The 21074-nt window shown below is 35.1% G+C and overlaps 1 protein-coding gene across 1 annotated transcript in view; it reads left to right on the top strand.

Moving 5' to 3' along the window:
* The window catches only part of CFHR5 (complement factor H-related 5), a 30155-nt gene extending 9659 nt beyond the window's left edge, over window positions 1-20496 (top strand). Inside the window, exons 4-10 of the mRNA XM_011995749.1 lie at window positions 4914-5090; window positions 6638-6820; window positions 6943-7122; window positions 9008-9184; window positions 13384-13566; window positions 15571-15753; window positions 19309-20496. Coding sequence (XP_011851139.1) covers window positions 4914-5090; window positions 6638-6820; window positions 6943-7122; window positions 9008-9184; window positions 13384-13566; window positions 15571-15753; window positions 19309-19529 — 1304 coding nt within the window. The 3' untranslated portion in view covers window positions 19530-20496. The remainder of the gene's footprint in view (window positions 1-4913; window positions 5091-6637; window positions 6821-6942; window positions 7123-9007; window positions 9185-13383; window positions 13567-15570; window positions 15754-19308) is intronic.
* Window positions 20497-21074: the final 578 nt, after the last annotated feature.

Below are 21074 nucleotides of genomic sequence, written 5' to 3'. Positions count from 1 at the left end.
CTGGTGTGAGATGGTATCTCATTGTGGTTTTGATTTGCATTTCTCTGATGGCCAGTGATGATGAGCATTTTTTCATGTGTCTGTTGGCTGAATAAATGTCTTTTTTTAAGAAGCGTCTGTTCATATCCTTTGCCCACTTTTTGATGGGGTTGTTTTTCTCTTGTAGATTTGTTTAAGTTCTTTGTAGATTCTGGCTATTAGTCCTTTGTTAGGTGGGTAAATTGCAAAAATTTTCTCCCATTCTGTAGGTTGCCTGTTCACCCTGATGGTAGCTTCTTTTGCTGTGCAGAAAGCTCTTTACTTTAATTAGATCTCATTTGTCTATTTTGGCTTTTGTTGCCATTGCTTTTGGTGTTTTAGTCATGAAGACCTTGCACATGCCTATGTCCTGAATGGTAAAGCCTAGGTTTTCTTCTAGGGTTTTTATGGTTTTTAGGTCTAACATTTAAGTCTTTATTCCATCTTGAATTAATTTTTGTATAAGGTATAAGGAAGGGACCCAGTTTCAGCTTTCTACATATGGCTAACCAGTTTTCCCAGCACCATTTATTGAATAGGGAATCCTTTCCCCATTTCTTGTTTTTGTCAAGTTTGTCAAAGATCAGATGGTTGTAGATGTCTGGTGTTATTTCTGAGGCCTCTGTTCTGTTCCATTGGTCTATATCTCTGTTTTGATACTGTACAATGCTGTTTTGGTTACTGTAGCCTTGTAGTATAGTTTGAAGTCATGTAGCATGATGCCTCCACTTTGTTCTTTTGGCTTAGGATCGTCTTGGCAATGCGGGGTCTTTTTTGGTTCCATATGAACTTTAAAGTAGTTTTATCCAATTCTGTGAAGAAAGTTAGTGGTAGCTTGATGGGGATGGCATTGAATCTATAAATTACCTTGGGTAGTATGGTCATTTCCATGATATTGATTCTTCCTATCCATGAGCATGGAATGTTCTTCCATTTGTTTTTGTCCTCTTTTGTTTCGTTGAACAGTGGTTTCTAGTTCTTCTTGAAGAGGTCCTTCACATCCCTTGTAAGTTAGATTCCTAGGTATTTTATTCTCTTTGAAGTAATTGAGAAAGGGAGTTCACTCTTGATTTGGCTCTCTGTTTGTCTGTTATGAGTGTATAGGAATGCTTGCGATTTTTGCACACTGATTTTGCATCCTGAGACTTTGCTGAAGTTGCTTATCAGCTTAAGGAGATTTTGGACTGAGACGATGGAGTTATCTAAATATACAATCATGTCATCTGCAAACAGGGACAATTTGACTTCCTTTTTTCCCAATTGAATACCCTTTATTTCTTTCTCTTGCCTGATTGCCCTGGCCAGAACTTCCAACACTATGTTGAATAGGAGTGATGAGAGATGGCATCCCTGTCTTGTGCCAGTTTTCAAAGGGAATGCTTCCAGTTTTTTCCCATTCAGTATGATATTGGCTGTGGGTTTGTCATAAATAGGTCTTATTATTTTGAGATATGTTCCATCAGTACCTAGTTTACTGAGAGTTTTTAGCATGAAGGGCTGTTGAATTTTGTCAAAGGCCTTTTCTGCATCTATTGACATAATCATGTGTTTTTTGTCATTGGTTCTGTTTATGTGATGGATTACATTTATTGGTTTGCCTGTGTTGAACCAGCCTTGCATCCCAGGGATGAAGCTGACTTGATCATGGTTGATAAGCTTTTTGATGTGCTGCTGGATTTGGTTTGCTAGTATTTTACTGAGGATTTTTGCACTGATGTTCATCAGGGATATTGGTCTAAAATTCTCTTTTTTTGTTGTGTCTCTGCCAGGCTTTGGTATCAGGATGATGTTGGCCTCATAGACTGAGTTAGGGAGGATTCCCTCTTTTTCTATTGATTGGAATAGTTTCAGAAGGAATGGTACCAGCTCCTCCTTGGGGGTTCAGGAAGTTCTCCTGGATAATATCCTGAAGAGTGTTTTCCAAGTTGATTCCATTCTCCCCCTCACTTTCAGGTACACCAATCAAATGTAGATTTCGTCTTTTCACGTAGTCCCATATTTCTTGGAGACTTTGTTCATTTCTTTTTACTCTTTTCTCTCTAAACTTCTCTTCTTTCTTTATTTCATTAATTTGATCTTCAATCACTGATACCCTTTATTCTACCTTATCAAATCAGCTACTGAAGCTTGTGCATGCGTCACGTATTTCTCATGCCATGGTTTTCAACTCAATCAGGTCATTCAAGGTCTACTCTACACTTTTTATTCTAGTTAGCCATTCATCTAATATTTTTTCAAGGTTTTTAGCTTCCTTGCGATGGGTTTGAACATCCTCCTTTAGCTTGGAGAAGTTTGTTGTTACGAGCCTTCTGAAGCCTACTTCCGTCAGTGCATCAAAGTCACTCTCTGTCCAGCTTTGTTCTATTGCTGGTGAGGAGCTGTTATCCTTTGGAGGAGAGGAGGCACTCTGGTTTTAGAATTTTCAGCTTTTCTGCTCTGGTTTCTCCCCATCTCTGTGGTTTTATTTACCTTTGGTCTTTGATGTTGGTGACCTACAGATGGAGTTTTGTTGTGGATGTCCTTTTTGTGGATGTTGCTGCTATTTCTTTCTGTTTGTTAGTTTTCCTTTTAACAGTGAGGTCCCTCAGCTGCAGTTCTGTAGGATTTTGCTGGAGGTCCACTCCAGACCCTGTTTGCCTGGGTATCACCAGCAGAGGCTACAGAACAGCAAATATTGCAGAACAGCAAAGATTGCTGCCTGCTTCTTCTTCTGGAAGCTTCATTCCAGCAGGGCACCCACCTGTATGAGGTGTCAGTTGGCCCCTACTGGGAGGTGTCTCCCAGTTAGGCCACATGTGGGACAGGGACCCACTTGATGAGACAGTCTGTCCTTTCTCAGAGCTCAAATACTGTGCTGGGAGAACCACTGCTCTCTTCAGAGTTGTCAGACGAGGACATTTAAGTCTGCAGAAGTTTCTGCTGCCTTTTGTTCAGCTATGCCCTGGCACCAGGGATAGAGTTTACAGAAGCAGCAGGCCTTGCTGAGCTGCAGTGGTCTCTGCCCAGTTCAAGCTTCCCCAGCTGCTTTGTTTACCTACTCAAGCCTCAGTAATGATGGTGCCCCTCCCCCTGCCAGGCTGCTGCATCACAGGTCAATCTCAGACTGCTGCACTAGCAGTGAACAAGCCTCTGTGGGCATGGTACCCACCAAGCCAGGCACAGGATACAGTCTCCTGGTGTGCCATTTGCTAAGACCACTGGAAAAGCACAGTATTTGTGCATGAGTGTTCCGATTTTCCAGGTACAGTCTGTCACAGCTTCCCTTGGCTAGGAAAGGGAAATCCCTCAATCCCTTGCACTTCCCAGGGAAGAAATGTCCTACCCTACTTTGGTTTCCCCTCCATCGGCTGCATCCATTGTCCAACCAGTCCCAATGAGATGAACCAGGCACCTCAATTGGAAATTCAGAAATCACCCATCTCCTGCATCTATCACCCTGGAAGCTGCAGACCAGAGCTGTTCCTATTCGACCATCTTAGAACAGAAATAAGATCAATTATTTTCAATGGCGTTTTGTCTTTAACAATTAGATTTAAAAAAAAAAAAGACTATAAACAACCAATAAAGAGCTGCCACGCAAAATACTGGAATAAAAAACAGAGATTTAGGGATACATATTTTATTTTATCGAAATAAGGCACATTCTCTTGGGATTTGCTCAAGTAAACTGTGATCAATACATTAAAGTGCCAATAACACTACATAAAACTAGCTAGTTTGAAAATATTTATGAGATTATTTGTTAGAAAATATTTCAATTTTATTTTTGTGTATGCTTGATTTCTTCAGATTATTTCGTTTGTCTTGAATGTCAATTATTTTTACATAAGAATATATAATTGTATAAACTAATCTTTAATGAAAGATTATTAAATAAGAAAACTACACACATTCATATACATATCTATTTCTAATTGAATCAGAATATATTCATAATGAGTTAGTTTTTACAAACATATTAGTGATAGAGTTGAGTATAATGGAAAGATTCAAAAAACCTAGATGGGTTTTTTAAAAGTCTTTTATTTAGTTACCCTTTTGTAAAATTGAGAATAATTTGCTTTTTAATATTTCCTTCAACTTAACATTTATTAGTTTATCCTGTTTTGGTGTTTCACGTATCTACTTTTTTTTGAGATAGGGTCTCACTCTGTCACCCAGGCTGGAGTGTAGTGGTGCGATTTCGGCTCACTGCAACCTCTGCCTCCTGGGTTCAAGTGATTCTCCTGCCTCAGCCTCCATAGTAGTTGGGACTACAGGCACCCACTACTGTGCCTGGCTAATTTTTGCATTTTCAGTAGAGACAGGGTTTCAACATGTTTGCCAGGATGGTCTCGAACTTCTGACCTCAGGTGATCCACCCTCCTTGGCCTCCCAAGGTGCTGGGATTACAGACATGACCCACCATGTCCGGCCCACATACCTGCTTTATATACATCTTTTTTTTATTTTACAAAAAGTAATTAAATATGTTGCAATTTGATTTTGTTACTTGAAGGATTTTTTTGTGATTTAAGTGTGAAAAAACCTTCATATTCTGTACTATAAACAAATAGTTATTAAACTTATTTATTAAACAACAAAATTAAAACTCATATTGCTAATTAAACAAATGAAATAATTTACTGTATTAGTAACTTCACAGACTTTCTTATTACAATCCTGAAGAGATTCTCCTAGAAAATGTTACCTTGCTGCAATTTCCCAATTTGCCTGAGGGGTCTTAGATATAGTCGTTGGATATAAATAATTACTTTATATGTTTTCTCAAAGGCAAGAATATATTTTATACTCCTCTGTATATGAAGCCCCTTGCATCTTATTTTCATATAGCACACATTAAATTTGTTTCTGCAATGAAAATTCAATGTATGTTCATTTAATTTTATTTTTAGAAGAAGAATGTCATGTTCCAATTTTAGAAGCAAATGTAGATGCTAAGCCAGAAAAAGAAAGCTACAAAGTTGGAGATGTGTTGAAATTCTCCTGCAGAAAAAATCTTAAAAGAGTTGGACCAGATTCAGTTCAATGTTACCAATTTGGGTGGTCACCCAACTTTCCTACATGTAAAGGTCAGTATTTATTTTAGAAGTGATGAAACAAGAGTTTGATTTTTATAATAATGCCTATATATTTTTATTGGAGCTTATATTACATCTATAATCTGACAAAGTGGTAAAATGCAAAGGTAGTATTTTATTTAGAAAGGAGAAAGGGTGCAGTTCTGTAGTAATTAAATTGCATCCATTATTTAGGTGTCCTTAATCAAGGAGTAATTCTACTTCTGTGTTTGAAAATACATAGTAGGATTTTATGGGTCAAAATATAGTAGCTGGAATTGAGATGTGTTAAGATTTTTCCATCTAGCTCAATAAAAAATTTATACATTTTAAAAATATTGTATGAACAACATTATATTTTATTAAGTAATTAAGAAAAGAATCAAGTCATTGCATATATGAATTATTCATTAGAAAACAATGATGATTTGTACCTGCTTCAGATGGCACTATTTTTATCAAAAATGGCTTATCACATTATTTCAGGTATGTATTAGTCCATTTTCACAATGCTGATAAAGACATACCCAAGACTGGGCAATTTACAAAAGAAAGAGTTTTCATGATCTCACAGTTTCAGATACGTGAAACACCAAAACAGGATAAGAAAGAGTTTTCATGATCTCACAGTTTCATGATTGTGAGGCTGGAGACACCTCACAATCATGGCAGAAGGTGAAAGGCAAATCTCGAATGATGGCAGACAAGAGAAAAGAACCTGTGCAGGGAAACTTCCCTTTATAAAACCATCAGATCTCGTGAGACTTATTCACTATCATGAGAATAGCACGGGAAAGACCTGCCCCCATAATTCAATTACCTCCCACTAGGTTCTTCCCACAACATGTAGGAATTGTGGGAGTTACAATTCAAGATGAGATTTGGGTAAGGACACAGCCAAACCATGTCAAAGTATTTCTAGATATTAATAAAACTTATAATTATACATTGCATATGTATATTATATCACATATTAGATAACTATTTACTTTTATGTAGCATTCAGATTATTGACCTACTTAAAAATCTTCAAGAGTACAGCTTAATATCCTGATTATAACAAACAGCCAACAAAATATTGGTAAAGATGGACAATCAGGATGTTTAAATACAGAGAGGATATAAGATTGTACTAAGAAAATATTATTAATTTGGTGAAATGTAATAAGATATTTTGTATATGTAGGTAAATGTCTTTATGAGATAGCATTCTGAAGAATTTAGGACTAAAATCTCACTGTCATTTACTTTCAATTACTTCACAAAAAATAAGTAAATAGGGCAAAGTGTAACATTTTTATATCTAGATAATCAGTTTATAAGTGTTCATTATGCATTCTTTCTCCTTTCATTTGCTCAAAATTGTTCATCATGAAAAGTGACAATATTTGAGGAAATGAAAGAAGTCAATACACTATGTACACTGTAAAAAACACATGTCCCCAAAAATAGAAGTGCAATATAAAGATAATTAATTTCTAAGTCAAAAACATAGTAGCTCCACATTTTGCTATACTTATAAGACCATTTAAGCATTATTTATGGTTTCTTTATAATAGGACGAGTACAGTCGTGTGGTCCACCACCTCAGCTCTCCAATGGTGAAGTTAAGGAGATAAGAAAAGAGGAATATGGACACAATGAAGTAGTAGAATATTATTGCAATAATAATTTTATAATAAAAGGACCTAAGAAAATACAATGTGTGGATGGAAAATGGACAACTTTACCCACTTGTGTTGGTAAATAAATATTAACATTTAAACAGAACAGTTACTATTACTTTGCACTTACATATAAATACAGATGTAAATATATTTAAAATATTTTCAGAGTAAGCACTCATTTTATTACATTTTCTTAGAGCAAGTGAAAACATGTGGATATATACCTGAACTTCAGTATGGTTATGTTCAGCAGTCTGTCCCTCCCTATCAACATGGAGTTTCAGTGGAGGTGAATTGCAGAAATGAATATACAATGATTGGAAATAACGAGATTACCTGTATTGATGGACTATGGACAGAGCTCCCTATGTGTGTTGGTGAGAAAACATTCCTAAACTTCATATTTGATTATTTATAATTTCGATTGGGATTGTATAAAGTGTTTAAATCTGGCTAGAATTACAACTTTATTGATACTGACTCTTCCTTTCACAAGTAAAATATGTCAATTCATTTATTCAGGTCTTACATTAAACTTTGCCATATGGTTTTATGAATTTCTTGTTATTACTGCACAGATTTCTTCACCAGTTTATATGGGATTTTTCTGGTATGATGAATGGAAACTTTTATTTACTTATATGCTTGAATAATTATACTTCCTATATGTAAGAATGTGATTTAATTGCATACATTAATTTTGTTTCCAGTAACCTTGTTGAATTTCTGTATTAATTCTAATATTTAATTTGGATATTGTATTTCTACAAATGATGGCAATTTAATATATTTTATTTCATTGCTCTAACTCAGTCTTTACCTCAGCATGTTCCAGATAGAACAACCTAAAAAATAACAGTGTCGCTTGAGTTCTATTAAATTCCAGAGTGTTTGGAGTCCCTCCATATAAGAAGAGTAGGGGACTAGGACCCAGGAATTAGGCATGATCCTTGCTCTTTCTGTCCCCATAATTCTCTTATTTCTATTCTTAATTTTCTGGTCAGTTTGTCAGTTTCCTCCACAGAAGTAGTCAGTAGTACGTAGTAGTAGTCTATCAGCCTGTGTGCTCTACTCTTACCTTGCAGCCTCAGGACTTACAGCCTTGACACTTAAATATTTGCAGGTTTTCTTCCTGACACCCTCAGATCCTGGCCTCTTTTGTTCTATCTCTAGCAAACTCAATACATTAAAGCCTCTAATTTTGAACTTTAAAGACATGCAGACTTTCTGCTGCTGTTCTCCTTACAGAAACTGAAACAGAACCGCCTCTCTCTCCATCTCGTGGACTGTTGGATTATCAATTGGCCCACCCATTGCTGGGAAAAATTACAGTAGGTGTTGCCATCCATTGTCCCAGGCAAATACCTGGTCCATGGCCATCCATGATGACCTATTGTGAGGGAATGTTTTCCACTACCAGGAGCCAGAACTCTGTTATGGGAAGATGTAGATCATATATCTTCATGGTCATCAACTTTTATGCAAACATCAACCTCTAGCCCCATATGGGATAAATTAAAAATAGAAACTATTGCAGAGAAACACCTATAAGCATAGAAGTCGCAGAGCACACTCCATGTCTCATTATCCCAAACTTTTACACACTAAGGAAAAGGCTCCATAACTATCTACATGTTTATGGGAAATGGGAAAGAAACTTAACAAAGAGAACTACTTAGACAAGTAGGCTTATTAGGAATGTATGTTCTGAAGCTCAGTCATGTTATTATCGGTGAGTTCTTCCCCTGAGAATACTCTCACTTACTGAGTCAGAGGTTTTGCTGAGCTTTTGAAATGTGAGAGTCATTGAACCTCAAGGGGGATCTAGATTTATCTCTTACTGATGCTTTGCTTCCTACAGACTTACCCATGTATTGCCTCTTTTTATTATTTAAATGTTTTGAAGATATTTAAGACAGTTTAGTGCAAAACAATCATACATGCGTACATTTTCAGAGCCTTTAACAATTCATTTGTAGTTTCCTAAGAACTATCCTTCAGTCAAAACTCCCACCAGGAAAACCCATCTTGCACTTTCATTTCTCAGAAAACTTTCTGACCTCCTTTCCTGTCATTCAAAGATGGGATACAGTTTTTTGTTTCATTTTTTCTTTTTTCAACAGCATTGCCCATTCTATGCAATGAGATCAAGAATAATTTTTGTGATGTTGCTTAAAAGCATCAAACATAATTATGCTATTAATATTTCAGATATTTTATTGACATAATTGTTTGGTTTCTATTTAATGTTATTTTTTACAGCAACACACCAACTTAAGAGGTGCAAAATATCAGGAGTTAATATAAAAACGTTATTCAGGTCATCTGGGAATGAATTTAATCATAATGCTAGAATACGTTACAGATGTTTAGACATCCGTGGATACAGGCACTCAGTCTGCATAAACGGGAAATGGAATCCTGAACTAGACTGCACAGGTAAGATTTGTTTAAAACATTTTGTTGATGTTGCTCCTTCTTTACAAGAAAAATTATTTTGAAATTAGAATGTTTTTAAATTAAATATTTTTTGTGGCATACAATTTCTAAGCTAATAGTAAAGTTAGAAACTAGTTATAATACTCTTTCCAGACAAATGTTATTCTTTAAAAGCCTTGTCTTTCTGGTAAAGATGAGCGAGTAAAGCTGTTTTTACTCTATTACAGTCTCACAAAACCTTGAAAGAAAAAAAGAAATAAAGAACTGTAAAAAAAGAACAAAACTTAATCTTCAATGACTTTAAGAAACAATTAAAACCCCAATTATGATCTGTGAAACAAAACTAACAGATATTGCCAATTCTGGACCAGACAGTAGGCTGAGTAAAAAGTAGGCTGAGAAAGAAAATATATTTGAGTAATAAATTATTTCCCTAAGAATAAGTCCCACATTCCTCGAAGGCTTATATTCAAATCATTTAATTTGAGCAATAGGATTATAAATTACAAGTAATTATAAAATGGGGCACCCATATTAAATTAAAATAAACCAGAATTAGAGAAAACAAAGTGCTTAAAAAGGAATGACAATAAAAGACAGAAGATAGACTGCAGACTTCTCATCAGCAATATAAAAAGCCAAAGAAAATAGGGTAATCTCTTCAAAGTGCTTAGTGAAAGTAACTGGCAACCAATTATTCTGTATACCAATATAATTGACTAATGATTCCAAAATAAAGAAATTTTCAACCACAGGAAGGATAGGAGTTTACACACAAGATCATAATTTGAAAGAAATCATATAAAATATACATTAATGAGATAAAATACTAATTTATAACAAAAGGTGTGAGGTCATTAGAAATTGTGAGGAAAAATACTGGAATATATTGTTAAACACATAAGGATTTCAAAATGACAACTACAGTCTGTTTAAAGCAACTGGAAAATTTTTATGTTTATAAAATATTTGATTTTATTATATATTTTTTTCTATTTGAGGAAGAGAAATATTCTGATAGTGGAAAGAAGTTTGAAGCCTTTTATGTGTCCGTGAAATGTTTACTTAAATTGGCCATTCAGCCCACAAATAATTCTGACAACTTCAAATATTAAAGCCCTATAGATCACTTTTTATAACCACAAACAAATAATATTAAAAGTGGATAAAAAGTTATCCACTTCCTTACCCTTCATTTTGGGTAGGGAAATAATTTACTTCCAAATAACCTAGCAATGTAATGTTTAAAATACTAAGACCTATGTTGTAATTATAAGGACACATAATAAAACCTATGAGGTGCAACATAACCAAAATTTAGAATGATGTGGCATTCTAAAAGTATACATATATACTTTTTCCAAAGTAGATAAGTTTAAGGCTATGAATGCCACTATGAAAGTGTGTGTATATATATATATACACTTTTATATATATATACACACTTTATATATGTATACTTTTATATATGTATATATGTATATCCTAAAAAGCTAGGGGGAAAAATGAATTCAGATATTAGGAGGAAAAGGAGATAATAAAAGTAAAAGCAGAAGAAAATGAAATAGAATCTTGTATTTCCAACTAATCCAAGCCATGAAACTAATGTTTTGAAAAGATTAACAAGCAGAGCTGTCTAAATGAGATGACTCTAATCAAGAATGGTGTGCATACACAAACATTTCTACAACCAAAGAGTAGATGAAAACTGAAATACAGGGAATAATAATATGAGTTCAATTTTTTTACATAAATAAATTACAAGCATAAAGAGAAGGAAAATACTGTGAGGCATAAGTATCATAATAAGGAAGAAGCCTTTTTTAAAGTTTTGAGAAGAGCTGGTAGATAGTAGTCTGGAGATTAGGTAAGAACGTTATTAGGTGGCAAATATTTGTTACACACGTTGCTTGTTCTTGAGAAAGATAATAAAATTTCTCATTTTATGCATCAGAAATACATGGCTTCAATAAGTTATTTGGTCAAAATCAAGACTGGAGCTTGTTTCCAGATTTTTATATCAGTGCTGTTTCAAATAGACTGTGTCTACACTAGGCAGAAATTTCTAAAGAGAATGTCCAACTCTATAAAGAAAGTAAGTTAGACAACTGAGATCATTATGTGTAATGTTCTTTTACCTAAAATATAAAAACAATAGTATTTGTGTGATATTTGAACATCTAAGTCACTTAGTTCGGACTTTGTTGATGAAATTTTCATTATTATTTGTACATTCGAGATTACAGACACCTTCAGCTTCCCTGTTTTCCGGCACTGGGACATCTAGGAGACTGATAGCAGGTAACTGCTGAGTCCCTAGATTGGCAGTACAGGCCTTGATGCTCACTCGAAAGAGTCTTGATGATACTTAATAAGTATTCATCTTTGTGACTATGTATTTAAACAAAAATACTTAAACCACCAAACAGAAATTCATAAACAATGAAAATGTTTAGTTTCCAAAATGTTTACAAAATACCTAAACAAAGAGGTAATAAGACATCTAAGTAGAAGAGCTTCTAAAGAATAAATAATATTGAAAAACTGACCCATCTATCAATCAAATGTGTCTGATATCCTCTTTTCATGTGCTCCTCATAGACTTTCTTCAAGCTCATGACCAAACTTTGCTAATCAAAAATGTATTCTAACAATAATAATATCAGGCTAATTTTATCTTCTTTTGCAGTTAATTACTGAAATAAGACCGATCACAAAAGACTGGTCTTGTTAATGGTTGATTAGAAAGATGCATCTGGAATTAAGTACTTTAAGTTCACGCTTTTCTTAAACCAGTAAATCAGTAGGACAAGTCATATAAAATATAAAATACGCATCAGTGGACCCCAGTCCCAGACATCTATCTAGATTTCCACAGGAACAGTGTCTGTTTAGATTTGCACTATTTTGCCTTTCTGAGCTTGAAAAAATAAGGAAAAATCCAATAAAAATTTCTAGTTTAGACAATATGTATGTTTTGGCTTATTTTATACTGACCTCAGGTTCTGTTCAAATAATTTATTAAAGATCTGTTGTATATAATTATCATATTTTTTAATCCAGCTAAACCAAGAAAGAGTAGATATGCATTCTTCCATCTTGATTTTTAAATGAAAATAGTATAGCAAGGAAAAAATGATATCTATCACTTTCAATATAATAATTTTGAAGGGAAGTGCCAGTAGACAGTAGCCACTACTCTGGAAAAACATGAGATGAAGAGATGAAGGAGACCACTGTAAGGGCATGAGCCCAGGTCAGGAGGTTTATTTTTTTTTTTTTTTTTTGAGACGGAGTCTCGCTGTGTCACCCAGGCTGGAGTGCAGTGGCGCGATCTCGGCTCACTGCAAGCTCCGCCTCCCGGGTTTATGCCATTCTCCTGCCTCAGCCTCCGAGTAGCTGGGGCTATAGGTGCCCGCCACCTCGCCCGGCTAGTTTTTTGTATTTTTAGTAGAGACGGGGTTTCACGGTGTTAGCCAGGATGGTCTCGATCTCCTGACCTCGTGATCCACCCGCCTCGGCCTCCCAAAGTGCTGGGATTACAGGCTTGAGCCACCGCGCCCGGCCAGGAGGTTTAGACAATGCTTTGGCATCCAAGTTGACCATTTAAAACTTTTCCCTAAGATAAGCCAAACAACCAAAAAAGAATTTAATTCCTAGTCCAACGGAGGCATTCCAGTTATGTTCATTACTAGTCATTCTCATGTTTACAAGAAAATGCAAGTCATGGAAATCCTATATTGAGATGTAGGGTTCAGTTATTAGGGGAAGTCATAGTTATTTCTGATTATCGTTATTTTTATTTTTAGTTCTAAATTGTTTAAATTAGATGTACATAACTTTTTGAATCACATGGGTTAGTTAGAAAAAAATCACAGAAATTTATTTGTAAATCATACAAGAGAATTGACAGGAATAATGAACAGGAGTTGCAAGAGAGCATCTGAAAAATTTTAAACTAATGGTTATAACAAAAACAATCACTTTTTAAACTGTAAACTATAGTGACACAAAAAATATTTGTTATTATAATATTTATATATAGGGAGAGAGAAAGAGAAAGTGATAGGGAGACATAGTGTGTGTGTGTGTGTGTGTGTGTGTGTGTCTTTGAATGTTCCATTATCCTGAAACACTACCCTGTTGAGCTTTTTTCTTAACTTTTATTAATCATATAATTTAATTCCAATATTTTGTAGAAAAAAGGGAACAATTCTGCCCACCGCCACCTCAGATACCTAATGCTCAGAATATGACAACCACAGTGAATTATCAGGATGGAGAAAAAGTAGCTGTTCTCTGTAAAGAAAACTATCTACTTCCAGAAGCAAAAGAAATTGTATGTAAAAATGGACGATGGCAATCATTACCACACTGTGTTGGTTAGTAGTTTATTTCTAAGTAATTTCACTTAAAAAGAGGTTATTATTCCCCTTTGCTTTATCTAAAGAAAGAAAAAAGAACTTATGACTAATCTGTTGCACTGTACCCTAAAGCCTTAAATTGCTAAGTAACCAATTCTGTCATTTAAAAAGTTTCTCTATGCGTTATCTTCAACAGTGTTCATAGAAGAAACAAGTTTGAAATTTCTACATCTTCTTAAAAATCTTTTCTAACATATTTTTACTGTACCTTTTCTATGTTTAAATATGTTTAGATATGCAAATATTTACCATCATGTCACAATGGCTCTATAGTATTCAGTACAGTAGCATGCTGTACAGGTTTGTGGCCTAGGACAGTGATGCCCAACCCTTTTGGTATCAGGGACCTCTTCTGTGGAAGACAATTTTTCCATGGACTGAGGAGGTTAGGGGATGTTTTCAGGATGAAACTGCTCCACCTCAGATCATCAGGCATTAGATTCTCATAAAGAGCATGCAACCTATATCCCTTGCGTGTGCAGTTCACAACAGGGTTCAAGATCCCATGAGAATCTAGTGCCCCAGCTGATCTGACAGGAGGTAGAGTTCTGGCAGTAGTGCTCGTTCGCCCACCACTCACTTCCTGTTGTGCAGCCCACTTCCTAAGAGGCCACAGAGGGTACTGGTCTGCAGCCAGGGGTTTGGGGACAACAGGAGCAATAGGTTACACCACATAGCCTAGGTGTGTAGTAGACTACATTATCTAGGTTTGTGTAGGCTCACTCCATGATGCTCACACAAGGAAAAAAGAGCCTAATGACACATTTCTCAGAATATCTTCTTGTCATTAAGTGCTACATGGCTGCATTTCAAAAACACGTATTTCAAAATATTACCTGACAGTACATCAGCTACATCAAGGAGTGCTTAGCGCTGGACAAGATGTCTGATAATTGAACAATCTATTTAACTAAATAAAAACCATTAGTAATTTTGCCTAGAGGTATTTCCATAGGGAGTGAGTAAATAATTGCACTGTGTTCAAGAAAGAATGTGGGGTGATAAAGTAAGATCGTGGAGGATGAGAAACAAGTAAATGTATTCGAAAGGGGATAGAGAAATGAGGCAGTTGCCAGATAGAAGATATGGATAAAGTGAAATTTTACCTTATTGAATTGTGACATTTTCAGCATGTTTGTAGGTTGGTGAATGGTTAAGTGGAGAGGGAGAAATTGATGTTACAGAAGAAAGGAGATAATTCATGAAGAAGGGTCTTTTACTAGTTGAAAGGCTAAAGAATCTAGTGTCCTCATGAAGAAGTCAATCTGAGAAAGCAGGGACAGTAACTCAATGAAACAAGAGGAGGTACAAGTTATTTGGAACAGGATTACTTAGTGATTTCATATTTATGTTCTTGGTGATATATAAAGGGAGACCAGTCAGTACAATGGAATGTATTCCAACCAATCTTAGCATGAAGTTGTTTTTTTTTTAGTTTTCCCCCAAATCTCTTCATTAGCATGAAATTGAAACATTTATTGATAAGGAAAGATGCCTACAGTATTATGTGGTATCAAAAAAGTAAATGCAGAAGAGTATGTCTGCAATTCATTTTCAGTAAAACTACAAGTTTATGATCATATACTAGTTGGTATATGCTATTTGCATAAAGTAATAATTACCCTGAGACTAGAAATGGTAAGAAAGTTGTCTACTTTTACCTTTCCTCATTAAATAACAATTGACTATTAAGGGGTAGAAGAGGAACCTAGACCAGAAGTTTACTCACTTGTCTCTCCTGCCTTAAATAAAAGCTATTCCCAGTATTTTATATGAGTTTCACTTTAACATGAAAGGAGCTACGATACATTTTGAATCAGACTTTATAACAGAAATACTGTAATTAATTATTTGAATTTCCGGACACCCTATATTAAAGATATGATACATGGTGCTTTATGATATTACTTTGTTTAAACTAACATACTGACTGTCTCTCAACAAATAAATGCTATTTTCCAGAGTCTACAGCATATTGTGGGCCCCCTCCATCTATTAACAATGGAGATATCACCTCATTCCCATTATCAGTGTATCCTCCATGGTCAACAGTGACGTACCGTTGCCAGTCCTTCTATGAACTCCAGGGCTCTGTAACTGTAACATGCAGAAACAAACAGTGGTCAGAACCACCAAGATGCCTAGGTGAGTTCTTCATATTCTCTCGGAATCTGAGATTTAATATTCATAATGTAGTTTTTATGGACTAATTTCATAGAATAACCCTTAAGTTTCATTCAGTCAAAATCTTTCTTGTCAAGTGTAAATACATACAAAGAAACATTTGAAAAATTTGCTTTAGGCAAAGTGAGAAAATTTTTTTTTAAAACTATAAATAAAATTTTAAAGACCTATGTGTGATAAGGTGCATTATGAAATTCTATAAATAGAGACCAAAGCTATTTATGGGGCCTATTCTCATACCATTAAATATCTTCATGTTATAAGCATCTACCTGAGAACTTCTCACAGAGACCATTTGAAAAACGTTGGTCTAGGAAAGCTGTCATTTAATACTGTATAAGGTCCTACTTGTAAACCTGAAAGCTTTCCCTAGTAGAACATCCAGTTGACTAATACTGACATGGCTTTTTACTTGCATGTTGCCAGAATTTCTGGCAGGAGAGATAGAAAATCTGGAAGAGTTATTGAGCCACTTTCCAAATCTTCACTATCCCTTCTTTTCACCCTATTTTTTTCTACTACAAAATAATGTCAATATACATGTTAAGTTTCCACAAATTCATGTGCACTTTGTGGCATTAAAAAAATTAACATAGTAGACTCCTTATGAAAACTTGGAGATTCACTTTTGGGGTTTAAAAGGAGATTCTTTTATTGGTCATGACAAACTAAAAGCGACAAGATACAAAGAATATGGGCGAATTAATAACACCAATTATGGGAAAAGCATGAACGTCAGTTTACTCTAGAATAAGCGGAAGAAAACTGTAATTTCCATAAACCCCTCTGTTTTCTGGTGTCCAAAAGAGACATCATGATAATAAGGATCTGTTCCTGCAACAGTTCTCACTATTGCCCAATGCCTCGATTCACAGGGCTAGACCAGAAGTTTCTTATAGTCTTGAAAATTCATCCTTCTGATGATGTCTCTTTCTTCCACTTTCTGTCGTAACAAATTACCCCAATGCCACTATGGCCTATACAGTGCTTCAAACCACTACTCTACGTGAGTCCCCTCTCCCAGGATATCATTAAAATTGTGTGGGAACTGAACTCAGAAAATGTTGAGTTAGTATAAGGCAGAAGTATCATCTGAACAATTTTGATAGAATGTAGAAAAACTAGGTTTCAAAGGTAACTTCCAGGGTTTAAGTTGGAGGGATTGATGGATAGACAAAAATGCCGTTATCTAATATTTTAAGTGCAGCAAAGTTTTAGATGGTCCAATAATTTAAAATAAGCAGAAATTATCATGGCCAGTGATCATAAAATAAATTTCCAAAAGAAAAGCAAGAACAAACTTTGTAGCCTAAAAAGTGTGTACCATGTTGACAATCAGAGTTTGTGGGAAGGTCCTTCTAGCAAAAAGAAACAGTATTTTGAGCAATAACAAACACACAATTACAAAAACAAACAAGCAACAAAACCCATCAAAGGTATCTAGACAATTCAAGGAAACATGATCTAAATATGAAACGTAAAATAATTTTATTTCCTATGAGATAGGAGATTAAGATTAGACAGCTCTGAAGAAATAATTTTTTCCAGCCAGGAGTGGTGGTTCACGCCTGTAATCCCAGCACTTTGGGAGGCCAAGGCGGGAGGAATCACCTGAGGTCAGGAGTTTGAGACTAGCCTGACCAATACGGAAAAACTCCATCTCTACTAAAAATACAAAATTAACTGGGCATGGCTGGCATATGCCTGTAATCTCAACTACTTGGGAGGCTGAGGCAGGAGAATCGCTTGAACCCGGAAGGCGGAGATTGCAGTGAGCTGAGATTGCGCCATTGCACTCCAGCCTGGGCAACAAGAGCGAAACTCCATTAAAAAAATAATTTTTTCCAAAACCAGACATAAATTTCTTTGGATGGTTTGTAGGTATTGAATGAAGTAGGGAGCCATTACATATTTTTAATAGCAGTTTCTTGACATAGTATCTTTTTTTATTTTTATTTTTTTCAAGACAAAGTCTTGCTCTGTCACACAGGCTGGAGTGCAGTGACATGATCTTAGCCCACTGCCACCTCCACCTCCCGGGTTCAAGTGATTCTCCTGCCTCAGCCTCCTGAGTAGTTGGGATTACAGGCACATGCCACCATGCCCGGCTAATTCTTGTATTCTTAGTAGAGACAGGGTTTCACCATATTGGCCAGGCTGATCTCGAACTCTTGACCTCGTGATCCATCCACCTTGGCCTCCCAAAGTGCTGGGATTACAGGCGTGAGCCACTGTGCCCGGCCAAATGTAGTATTTTAAAATTATCAGTTGACTAAGAACATGTGGTTATTTTATACCAAGAAAACATGCAATATGGGGAAATTATTTAAGGCCCTGGCAGAGATAGATTAGGGTCTTGATTAGTAGGTAAAAAACAGGAACCAAATGAAAGAGGGGTTAAAGATAACTTCAGAATTTCTCAATTTATGGGGAATATTCTCAGGTGCTTAACACATAAGAATATTTACAAATCAATCAAAATTCAATATAAAAAATATGTAGGGTACATAAACAGAAAATGAAAAATATACGGCAAACATGAAAAAATGCTTGTCTACACCAACATAAAATTTCAATGAAGTGGCAACATTCAGCTAGGAAATTGGCAAAAAGAAAGAAATATATATAACATAAAGATTTGGCAAGGATGTGGGGAGTTAAGCACGCTAATATACATAAAAGTGTATAATTACATATACATGTGTGTATACATAATAGAAATATATATTACATATTACATATATTTTTAACATATGTGAATACACCTATACACATAATACACATAATATATGTATTCATATAATATGTTATATATATTATATTTACTATATAATATACAAATATATATTTATACATTAGATATAAATTGATTACATTACATTAGATATAAATTGTATGTAACATTATATGTATAAAATTAACAAACATATATTACAATTAACATACATATAATGGTATGTGTTATATATATAAATTATATTATATATTAAATATTTATATATATCTTATATAAGATATAAGATATAAGATATATATAAATATATATAAAATACTGATTTTAAGAAAGAATGAGTGATATCTGTGGTCAGGGAAGAAGATAACACTGTTTTTCCTACAGAAATCAAAGTTTCACAAAAGTTAAGATTCACAGATAGTTACATAATAAAAAGGGATATCTAAACAAACAACATTCATGCTGGTAGAATTTTTAGTAAAGTATAGCAATTAAGAGCTCAGGCTCTGAACTCATACTGGCAGGATCCATATTCTGGCTCAAAACACTGACTAAACTGTGTGGCCTTGAGAAAATCTCTTAGCATTCATTTCCTCGTATGTAGCCCATACACAGTGCTAAGAACAACACCAAGAATAACTCAATCAATATTATTTTTAAATAAATATTAATATTTTTCATCATTTTAATTCCAAAATACTCTTAAATGCAATTTCACTATTCTATGAAAGGTAAAGATGTATTATTATTTATTTATTTTATTGTACCATTTCTTCTTTCAGATCCATGTGTGATATCTGAAGAAAACATGAACAAAAATAACATACAGTTAAGATGGAGAAACAATGAAAAACTTTATGTAAAAACAGGGGATACTGTTGAATTTCAGTGTAAATTCCTATATAAAGCGAAGATATCATCACCATCATTTCGAGCAATCTGTCAAGAAGGGAAATTTGAATATCCCATATGTGAAAGAAGCGAGCTTAATTTTCCTGTATAAATTCTTAAAACATACATCTATGCTAAAAGTAGCCATTATGTAGCCAATTCTGTAGTTACTGCTTTCATTCTTTCAGGTGTTGTTTAACTCAGTTTTATTTACAACTCTGAATTTTCAGAGTTTCTGAAATTTGTAAGCTGAGAGAACAATGCTTCACTTAATAAGAGGGGGTCTTAGTCCATTTTACATTGTTATAACAGAATATCACAGACTGGGTAACTTCTAACCAATAGTTTATTTGTTTCATAAATCTAAAAGCTGGGCAGTCCAAGATTGAGGGGCTACATCTGGTGAGGGTCTTCTCAAAGCATCATAATATGGTGGAAGGTATCACAACATGGTGGAAGGCATCACGTGGCAAGAGAGCATGTACATGGGAGTGAGAGAAAAAGGGGGAGAGAGAGAGAGAGAGTGGTGGGGGCGGGGAGGAGGATAAACTCATCCTTAAAGACACGACTCCTGAGATAACAATCCAATCCCATGATAATGGCATTAATCCATTCAAGAAGGCAGAGCTGTCATGACTTAATCACATCCTAAAGGGCTCACCTCACAACACTGTTGCATTGGGAGTTAAGTTTCCACATAAACTTTCGGGGACACATTCAAACCACAGGAGGAAGTCATATTATTCCTGGGCAAATCACAATATGGGGAATTGTATTCATAAATGTCCACAGAGACAGTAAATGTTCTCGCTTCAGTAATAATTCATCTAATCCCTCCTGTTTGTCTCAAATTATAAGATAACTTTGAAGCTTTCTGAATTAACTTTATTTAAGAGGAAACTTAGATGTTATTTTAGTCTCTATCTTCATGTCATCATCACTTAAAAACCTGCAAAAGCTGTCAACTTTTATGGTTGTAGCAAGTATTAGTAAATATTTATAAATCCTCTAATGTAAGTCTAGCTACCTATCTAATACTGAATACCCCTTAAAGTATTAAATGCCCCATCTCCTATAAAAGAGTAGACTTTGAAGTTTTAACCAGTTCTTCTGTGGAGCTTCTAATCTAGTCAAGAGGTGATATACACATACGAAAAGGTGAAAATTATTTGGTTACAAAATTGCATATACAGAATTATCTAGATGTGTATAAATGATTGTAGAAGAAAGAGTGAGAGAAATAAAAATGATGGCTTTAATAATTCTATATGGTTTAGGTTTAAAAAATTAAAATAGGATGGGCACAGTGGCTCACACCTGTAATCCTAGAACTTTGGAAGGCCAAGGCAGGTGAATTGCTTGAGGCCAGGTGTTCGAGACAGCCTGTCCAACTTGGCAAAACTTTGTCTCTAATAAAATACAAAAAAAAATAGCCAGAGAAGGTAGTGCATACCTGTGATTCCAGCTACTTGGGAGGCTGAGGCAGAAGAACCTGGGAAGCAAAGGTTGCAGCATGCCAAGATCATGCCACTGCAGTCCATCCTGGGTGACAGAGCAAGACTCTGTCTCAGAGACAGAAAGAAAGGAACGGAAAGAGAGAAAAAAGAAGAAGGAAGGAAGGAAGGAAGGAAGGAAGGAAGGAAGGAAGGAAGGAAGG

Source organism: Mandrillus leucophaeus, unplaced genomic scaffold, assembly GCF_000951045.1.
Source record: "Mandrillus leucophaeus isolate KB7577 unplaced genomic scaffold, Mleu.le_1.0 Scaffold1132, whole genome shotgun sequence".
In the NCBI taxonomy this organism is placed as follows: Eukaryota; Metazoa; Chordata; class Mammalia; order Primates; family Cercopithecidae; genus Mandrillus; species Mandrillus leucophaeus.
Note: the sequence above shows the minus strand (reverse complement) of the source record. Positions and strands in the feature narration are given on the sequence as shown.